Raw genomic sequence first — 10,243 nt, forward strand, 5'->3', positions numbered from 1 at the left:
TTAGCCTCCTCGGATCGTGACCTCCAGCATTCACTGGGGCGGTTTGCAGCTGAGTGTGAAGCGGCGGGGATGAGAGTTAGCACCTCCAAATCTGAGGCCATGGTTCTCTGCCGGAAACCGGTGGATTGCTCCCTCCAGGTGGGGACGGAGTGCCTACCTCAAGCGAATGAATTCAAGTATCTCGGGGTCTTGCTCACGAGTGAGGGTAAGATGGAGCGGGAGATCGACAGAAGGATCGGTGCGGCTGCAGCAGTAAAGCAGGTGCTGCACCGGACCGTCTTGGTGAAGAGGGAGCTGAGCCGGAAGGCAAAGCTCTCAATTTACCACTCGGTCTACGTTCCTACCCTCACCTATGGTCACGAACTCTGGGTCGTGACCGAAAGGACAAGGTCGCGGCTACAAGCGGCCGAAATGAGCTTCCTCCGTAGGGTGGCCGGGCTCAGCCTTAGAGATAGGGTAAGGAGCTCAGTCATCAGGAGGGAGCTTGGACTAGAGCCGCTACTCCTTCGCGTCGAAAGGAGTCAGCTGAGGTGGTTCGGGCATCTAATTAGGATGCCTCCTGGACGCCTCCCACTGGAGGTTTTCCAGGCACGTCCAACTGGGAAGAGACCCCGGGGAAGACCCAGAACACGCTGGAGAGATTACATCTCCCAGCTGGCCTGGGAACGCCTCGGGATCCCCCAGAATGAGCTGGAACATGTTGCCGGTGAGAGGGAGGTCTGGGTCGGCCTGCTTGACCTGCTGCCACCGCAACCCGACTCCAGATAAGCGGAGGAAAATGGATGGATGGATGGATGGAAAAAATAATAGTATGTTTTGTCGATGATTAGTTCATTATTAACTAGAGGTTATAAATGGCTTATATATATATATACAGACATACTGTTGGGGCCTATTTTGCAGAGACATCTGCAGCCTGATCTGAGTCTGATAAGAGAAAGCTCTCTGCCATTCGATGGGATTCAATCCGCATGTAAGGAGGCACGCAACGTTGTGTTTGAAAGAGAATCCAGGTTAATGTTTTACATTCGCTGAACGAATCTACTGGACTGTTTGTTTGTTTTTGTTTCGCTTCCTGGAAGAGGACGTGAAGAGGATGTGATGTAGCTACGTTTAGATTACATCACACGTTGTCTGAGCTGTTGTCTCGCCTCTCCCCCCCACACACACACATGCATGCACACACACACACTCCCCTCTTACCAGTTTTGTTGGTTTTAGATAGCGTGTTCATAAATGTATAGTAGTTGTTAGTTTTAGATATTAGTTGACTAGATCATTATTATTGGAACTTAATAAACTGTTATACTTTAAAGAGCAGCTGTCTGTGATTACGTGTGCATGTGTATTGTGATAACAGCTGATATGTGGTCTGTGCTCGTACTCACACCTTCACTGTTCACTCTGAATGTGTAATAGTACTCAGACTGTTGACATTGTGAGTGAACACTAATTATGAGACTTAGTCTACAGTCTGGTTATTGGTCCCTGTTCTCAGGGTGGTGCCCCGTTATTATTAATAATCGTTAATAATCTTACTGACATTAATAATTCTATTGATGTCAAGAATTTAGTTTTATATATGCTGATAACTCAAACACGCTCCTTTTCCTTCCCAACACTACATACATATACAGTACATACACATATACACATATATGGGATATAGATTCAGTTTTGTATATATTCCTGATTCCCAACATCTTAAAGCTGCTAACTCTCCTCAGCTCATCCCAGAGACAACGACAAACACACTTTCACTTCTAGCTTCACTTCACTATTACCACTGAATATATTTTCATTAGGTAAACCTTCATATAGCAACAAGGACATTTAAATTAAAACTGTATGCTTTAAAAAAAATGTGATGACCATTGAATGGCAGATGATGCAGTTGTTGTCAGTACACCTCCACACAGAAACCATGGCAGTGTAAACACTTTAGTGATGGCAGCTCCAATGTGTTCCGGTCCTTCTGTGCAGTACAGTGTGTGGCAACGCCACGGTCAACATCACAACATCACACTTGGATAAGGTGTCAACCCTACACCTACACCTCTCTGTGGCTGACACCTCATCCCTTCACAGTGACTCCTGCTCCAGGAACATACGGCCCTGCTGCAGAATGTGTTGCATTAAAGCTCTGAAGTAAAGCAACAACCGATGATTACACTGTTTCTCAGTGTCTTTAACGTTCCCCCTGCTGATAATCTCTTAGCAGTCTCAACTGACTCCAGCCTGTCGATTGGCTCTTGATCACTGCTTCTGTGCTGTTCAGTCTTTCCCTCGATCTCTATGTGGTGTCAGGCTGTTTACTGCAGTTGCTCCCTGCTGCCTCCAACGGTTGCCCTTCCTCTAGAGTCCTGCCATCTGCGATGATGCTGACCTGGTTGTAGATCTCGTCAGGGGGATGGGAGTTACGCATGGCTAGGTACATGGAGGAGTTGGGGGGCGCCAGCAGGTACTAAGGGGCAGAAAGAAAAGGACTCAGGTTTGTGTTAAATACCTGGCTAAGAAAGACAAAAGAAGGTAAAACACTACAAGAAACATGAATAACTGCATGAACACTAACATGCATACAGTGGAAATCGGTATGGCAATGTTGTGGACATCACATACAAGGTGGTCATGTTCTTTGCTTGCCACACGCACCAAGACTACAAACCACCTTGTACACACACAATGCCATGCAGACACACACACACATACACACCTCCTTGAAGTGCTGAGGCAGTGCATCCTTTGGACAGAGAAAGTGGGAAATATGTTTCCGATACACGACTGCAACCACCACCAGAGCCACGGACATCGCCACGATGCCAAACGTCACCACAGCTGCCACCCACGGAGTCTCTTCTTCTGCAACAATCAGAACAAGAACAGCAGAAGTCATTTCTATCGTTCACTTTGAATCAGTCACTGCAAAGCTCAACACGCGACAGCTGCTGAATGTTCTGTCCACTTACACTCAGATTATCTACAGTGAAGTTGCTTACTTTAAAAAAATAAACAAATGTATTATAATATTTAGGCATATGCTACCAGCACCCAGGTTAGGGTTAGGGTTAGGGTTAACCCTAACCCTAACCCTAACCCAGCTCCTACCTCTCCCTGCTGTAACCACCAGCTCCTACCTCTCCCTGCTGTAACCACCAGCTCCTACCTCTCCCTGCTGTACCCACCAGCTCCTACCTCTCCCTGCTGTACCCACCAGCTCCTGTACATGCAGTGCACTACTTCATGCCTTGGCTAACTCTGGAGCAACCACACATACATATTGCAAGTTAAGCAGTGCTGATGACCAAGAGATAAAAAGTGGCTATAAAGCTGACTTGACCTGACTTTTGAAGTGAAACACATTCTATAGAACACGTTCTTTTTAACTGTTGTTCTAAGAGCAGTTTCTGAAAAAAAGTGTTTCACCTAAAATTTTAAGGTTAAAGATTTTTTTGTCAACATTGTTATTATCACATTTCAGTTCTAATAATAATAATAATAATAATACCACATTTTATATATAGAGCGCTCTTCAGAATACTCAAAGACATTAAAATCATCATATATAAAAGCTATACACTAAAAACACAAAACACAATAATGGTCACACATCAAAAGCAGTTTTGAAAAGGTGAGTTTTAATTTGGGACTTGAATAGAGAAAGATCGGTGCAGTCTAGGATGTGTTTGGGGGGAGAGTTCCAGAGGGAGGGGGCAGCTATGGAGAAGGCTCTGTCGCCCCATGTCCGGTGCTTGGTCCTGAGTGGAAGGGACAGGAGGTATCAGAGGAGCGGAGCCGACGGGATGGAGTGTGGTGGTGAAGCAGGTCGTGAGGTCATCGTTCACAACAAATTCAATAAATAATTAGAAAGATAAATAAATGGTAGATGGACTGTACTTGTATTTATTTTTTCTAGTGTTCCGACCACTCAAAGCTCTTTAACACTACATGTCATCATTCACCCATTCATTCATACACTGATGACAGGGCTACCATGGAAGGTGCCACCTGCCCATCAGGAGCAACTTGGGGCTAAGTGTTTTGCCCAAGAACACTTTGACGTTGACTGGAGGAGTCGGGGATCGAACCCCCTGCTTTAACTCTGACATTCAGCAACTCAATTAAAAACCAGACCAAAAAGGTACGTCTCGTGTCTGCTTTTAAAAATACCAACAATTTCTGCTGCCATTAGGTCCTCAAAAAGGCTGTTCCAGAGACATGGACTGTAGAAATAAAAGACGGCCTCACCATGGGTTTTTGTTCTAACTTTAGCAATAAATGAAAGGCTACTACAGAAGACCTGAGGGTTCTAGAGGGTTCATACCCTCAAAGCAAATCTGATAAATAGATCATTAAGAGCTTTATAAACCAATAAAAATACCTTAAAATCAATTCTAAAGCAAGAGTCTTTAAGATGGGTGTAACGGGTGCTCTCTTTCTGGTCCTAATCAGCAAACACACGGCCGCGTTTTGCAGTAATTGCAGTTCAGATATATTCTGTTTTAGAAAGTCCAGAAAGTAGAGCACTGCAATAGTTAATACTGCATCATTGTCTATTGGCTTGAGAGAGAAACAGTCGCACGACGGTTCGATCCTCCAGTACACATGTCCAAGAGAAGAAGATACTGAACCCCACATTGCTCCCCGAGAATGTGCCATTGGTGTGTGAGTGTGCGTGGATGACTATGTGTTTAAATCCTGATGGGCAGGTGGCACCTTGTATGGCATGTATCAATGTGTGCGTAATCTTTATTCATGTCTCCCTTTATCCTGCTGCATGATACAGTATGTACGAACATCCTGACTGGGACACGGCTCTTTGTCTATCAAATATAATAATATAACATTAAGATCAACAATGCAAACTGACACAGTGTAACATGCTTAAAAAATAATAAATAAATAGAATTATGGAGCAAGGTATTGCTGATAGCGGCCGATATACACGCCAGCAAGTGAATAAGGGCTCTAGCACTTCAGGCACTGAACCGGTCTGTTGATGAGCTCCAGCCCCCTCACGGCAGCTCAGTGGACTAGCATCCTGACACACCAGTGTGTGGAGCTTTCTCATCTCTGGAAACGCGTGGGCCAATTAAGGATTTGCCATATATTTTTGTAAAACATCCAATATTTGAAATCTGCACGATGAAATAGCAAACGAAAACTGTAAACCCATTGTTCCAACTGGGTAGCATACCTTTGGACTACAGGTCAAAAACGTGAGCTTCTTGAGTCACTCCTACCGGGCCTGTCTAGGTTGAAGTGGCGGGTAGCATCATAGATAGGCTAACATTAGCATTTAGCAGCCAGTAGCCAATCAGAGGCAGAGTAGGGGCTGCTTTCAGGGGAGGTACGCCGCATACGTGCAGAATGAATAGGCTAGCTAAACGGATCTGGCACTGAGATAACTTTAGATGTAGTCTAAAGTCAGTCATGCTCGTAAGGCTCTGTAAGGCTGTAACACAGTGGTGGTTTGAATGAAATGCTGTTGTGACACAGAACTATTACAGTACTTGCATGTAAAAATATAATTCCTTATCTCTTAGTTCACTTCTCTTCTGTTTGACAACTGTTCATAATACCACAGGAGATGAAGATGAACCTAAATGTCCCTTTCAACTCACGATACGTCAGGTTAGCAGCAGCAGCAACACTTGTTCTGACTAAAACTAGTTGTCTTTGCTTTTTAACTCTTTCATTTTCACCTACGGCGAGCCACTGAGGTCATCGCTACAGAGAACATGCTCAGTATTAGTTCCTACTTACTGTCTTAGAGTAAAGTCTGATGTTCAGCAGGTATAATGTTTACCATGGTCATCATCTTAGCTTCGCATGTTAGCACGCTAACGTGTATTAATTAACGCCAAAGACAAAGTGAGGCTGATGGGAATGTCATGAGCTTTGCAGGTATTAAGTCATAAACAAATACAACATTTGACCTGATGATGGGGCTTTTTGTCTGGGAAGCGTTCATATTTGTCCAAAGTGGGCTACCAATCCATCCAGTAGATCTATTCTCCAGTCCTGCCTCTAGCACGGCTTGAAACCTGTTCACCACATCAGTTTCTTATTGTAATCAAATCATTTTCAGTGGTGGTGTCAGTCGCAGGTGGATTAAAGGATGTATGGCAGGCCGCCCAATGTGCTCTGACAAATAAATCAATTGACAGAAATCTAGCAAGAGACACTTACCGCTTGTGGTGCTCTCACAGACGGCTGCGCTAGGCTTGCTGGGTTTCCTCTCTGTGATGATTTGGACTTGGACGCAGTACTTGGTCCAGGGGTCCAGGTCACTCAGAACAACTCGGTTCTGCTGTATGTTGCTGTTGCTTCTGGCCTGTAGGAAGAACAGAAGTGGTCAGTTGTGTGGTCTGGGCTGCACAGCTACAGGACACCACAGAGAGAGAAACAGAACTGCTCACAGTCATCAGGCTGCCATCTCATCCTCCGATGATTAGCATCTGACTGGCTTGTGGTTTTGACTCCAAGAAATAAAAAATGAATTTAACAAAATGAAATCACAGTACGGTGACATGCAGGACATGGCCAACATGAATATGAAGTGAAGCAAGGACAATATTGTCACAGTATCATTCTATGGCAAAGTCAACATGATTGTTCTGCAGCGACTGGTTTCAAAAGCGTGTTTATGTCCAGATGTCATCAAAAACATTACACAAAGCACAAGAATACATCAAATAATGAACCTTTAAATGCTCATGTACAGCACAAATATGACACGCTTTAGTGCAGATAATCTTGTTCCCCAGGATGAATTCTAATAACTTTGATTATTATTATTAACATTTCCCTTCTTCTTGAACCCTTTCTATTCATCCACACGCGTTAGCTACTAACTGGCAAGTGTCAGCATGACATCATGCTGAACTGGGATGTGATCATAGCTGCTAAACACGAGTACACGATTACATTATGTCTAAATGGTTACTCCACTTTAATAAAACTTCTTAAAATGTATTCACAGAACCTTTATTTGACCAGGATATATTCGGACAGTTTCATATACAAGCACAACCAACAGACTTCAAACTAACAGCATAAACAGTTAGAAACAACATCAGAAATGTCTCATAAAAGAGACAAGCAGCTAATTGAATCAACCAACGATTGAGTCATGTTCAGTAACAGGACAGACAGGCCTAATAGTTCTTAATCCTGTTCTTAAGATCATGAGTGCTTGTAAAAAAATTAAATTTAAAGTGACTCTGTAGTTCACAAAGTTTAAAAATACTTAAAAGAGACAGTAATGGTACATGGACTGTACTTGTGTTTCTATTTTCTAGTCTTCTGACACTCAAAGCTCTTTAACACTACATGTCATCATTCACCCAGTCACACTGATGACAGGGCTACCATGCAAGGTGCCACCTGCCCACCAGGACTCTCTAACATTCACACCGCAGGCACAGCTTGTGTCTTGCCCAAGGACACATGGACATGGACTAGTGGAGCCGGGGATCGAACCACCGACCCTCTGATTGAAACAACGGCTCTGCTCTACCACTGAGGCAGAGTTGCCCATAGAAAAGAGGAACGATAGATAGATTTTGTCATTTTTCAAATTTTAACTCCTGGTGCAAAATATTAAACTGCGGGTGCAATGTCTGCTTCTGCATGCATTATGGGAAACATGACAGCTCTAGTAGATGAGATTGGGCCCCCAGCACTGGGCTCGTCACTGGCTGAATCTGAGTGGCTACACAGCCACTAAGTGAAGGTGAGGGCCCTCTCTGGTGGTGAATGCCATCAGAAGCTCTACCACGAAGTCAACACACTTACAAAACCCAAACACGCAAAAGTCATATGGGACTCCAAAGTCAAACATACGGGACTATTTGGGGTCATCTATATATTAGAAGCCTTCTCCCGAAATGTGACAAAATCAAAGCCCTATTGTTGGATTCAAATCTGGACTTTTATTCCTCAGTAAAAGTTGGTTTCATAGCAAGGTTGTAACTACCAGTATGACGTGCCCAGGTATAGATGTTTTAGAAGAGATAGAGACACCAGAAGAGCACGTGGAGTGGTTGTTTGTATAAGGTGCTTTAAGTGTTTGAGTTTGATTAGGATGTCTCAAAAGAATGTTTAGAAGTTAATGTATATCTATCTATCTCCAGAAATGCACTTCAGTATCTTTAGTCTTATACAACCCAAGAAATGAACAAAGAAACGCTTTGAAAACAAGTAACTAAAGAACGACGGGCCGCAAAATCGATACATTATATCACTATGATATCTGATGCAAAAGTAAACAATTCGTGAGTAGTAGGAGTACATTTAAAAACGGTACGTGAACTCAAGATCAGAACCATAATTATCTCGGACATAATCATTTAATGATTATTTAATTGTGTATGTGGGGGTATATGTATGCTGTGTATGTGTCTGTATGTCTATACATGAGTATGTCTGCAAGTTGTACTGCTGTTCCCAATAACACTACAAATATGACACACATATACCACCCAGCACTAGCGCTGTGTATTCCAGCATTTGTCTCGTTATCTGATCTTATTACTTATGTTCATAAGAGATCAAGAATACAATGGCAGCAAGCATAGATGACTGCATTCAAGCCATCACTCGCTCATCTCCACGGTCAACACAGCTAACGGACGCTAAATACAGTGCCTTGCATAAGTATTCACCCCCTTGGATGTTTCATTCTTTTGTTGCCTTTATACATGAAATCATGGTCAGTATAATTTGGCTTTTTTGTCAAGAATTTGCAGAAGAAGCTTCTTTCATGTCAAAGTGAAAACAGATTTTTACAAACTAATGTCTTGGAGAAAACAACCCCCCCCCCCCCTTGATGCTCTGAGCCTTTAAGATGAGCTCAAACTGCACACAGGTCACCTCTCCAACACAGATGACTGAGTCTTCTCTGCGCAGAGAATAAATACTTAAAGGACAAACGTCTTTCCTCGTCTTTCCTTCTTTCAGTATTCAGTATTATAGGACTCACTCGGTACTATTGAAGAGGTTTTTTTCCACCTCACTACACGTTTACAAAGGGTATGTACAAGAACATTGTGTGGTCACAGATGTCCTCATGAATACTGGGATTTTATATTTAATTGTTTTCCAACCCAAATATGATTAAAGATATTTCCCTTACAATTTAGTGGCATTTGTTTTAGGGACACGGGTAACATCTTTATACTGCTTGTAAATATAATCACCAGAGAAAGTCATCTTCAGTACTCATAAGGTTGGAAGAAAATCAACAATCACAACATCCCTCGCTGAATACAGAACAATATGACTGCATGAATTATCAAAAACAGACTTCCCGTTCCTTACGCAGTCAATACAAAAACGGCCCTTTCATTGTTATTCTGAGAATAACGGCAGAAATAAATGGACACCCAACATCTTTGACAAAATGTACCCCAAACTAGCCCAACCCAGACCTTCAGCTCATCTTTATTTCACTAAATATTCTGCTTCAACCAACATTTGTTGGCATTTAGCCCTTCAAACACAACCTTTCCACTGCGCTCAGAAAAAACTACGGCAGTGTAGGAGCAATCTATCTGCAAAATAAATGACATTTATAGAACCACAATAACACAGGAAATAGATATTGAGTACAGCTCCAGGTACTGCTGCTGCTCCAAGGTGGAATCACTAATGTGCCGGATGATGAGAGTTCTTGGATGATGTTAGCATTCATGTTAGCATCTCTGTACTATGATGTTGTTCGCTTTTCTGCTTTACATACTAAATCATTTCAACATGTATAATTAGAACATCTAATCGAGTTCATACTTGGATTGAGGAAGAGGAGTTCAGGGGTCAGAAAATCTAAATGATCAGTTGTGAAAAGGAGCTGAAAGTGACTATTGTAAGAGTCTGATCACACCGAGACACGTCGCTAACAAACGGCAACCTCTGAGGCTGGAACAGGAAGCCAACGAGGGGGGGCAAGAACTGTATTTCCTCAAATAACCACTTGAGGCTGGTTCCAACAGATCCCCTTGTTAAAGTGACCAACATGGAGCAGAATTGAGGGCGTAGCTGCTCTGAGTGACAGGTGTGTGTCAGCTTGCAGTGGTCTCTATTTTCCTCTAACTCAAAGATAGTCGACATGAAAGTACTGCGACATGAGATGTGAATTCAGCCTTCTCTCTCACATACTCCAGAGCTCGTCACAGTAGCACAGTATATAACGCGCCCACACACACACACACACACACACACACACACACACACACACACACAC

General features: G+C 43.0%; 1 protein-coding gene across 1 annotated transcript in view; it reads right to left on the reverse strand.

Moving 5' to 3' along the window:
- Positions 1 to 1,592: 1,592 nt before the first annotated feature.
- LOC116395852 (interleukin-10 receptor subunit beta-like) overlaps positions 1,593 to 10,243 on the reverse strand; it is a 15,638-nt gene continuing 6,987 nt past the window's right edge. The window contains exons 5-7 of the mRNA XM_031870028.1: positions 6,190 to 6,334; positions 2,714 to 2,859; positions 1,593 to 2,464 (exon numbers count right to left, since the gene is read on the reverse strand). Coding sequence (XP_031725888.1) covers positions 2,294 to 2,464; positions 2,714 to 2,859; positions 6,190 to 6,334 — 462 coding nt within the window. The 3' untranslated portion in view covers positions 1,593 to 2,293. The remainder of the gene's footprint in view (positions 2,465 to 2,713; positions 2,860 to 6,189; positions 6,335 to 10,243) is intronic.

The sequence above is a fragment of the Anarrhichthys ocellatus genome, unplaced genomic scaffold (genome assembly GCF_004355925.1).
Source record: "Anarrhichthys ocellatus isolate YVR2014 unplaced genomic scaffold, GSC_Weel_1.0 scaffold50, whole genome shotgun sequence".
NCBI lineage: Eukaryota > Metazoa > Chordata > Actinopteri > Perciformes > Anarhichadidae > Anarrhichthys > Anarrhichthys ocellatus.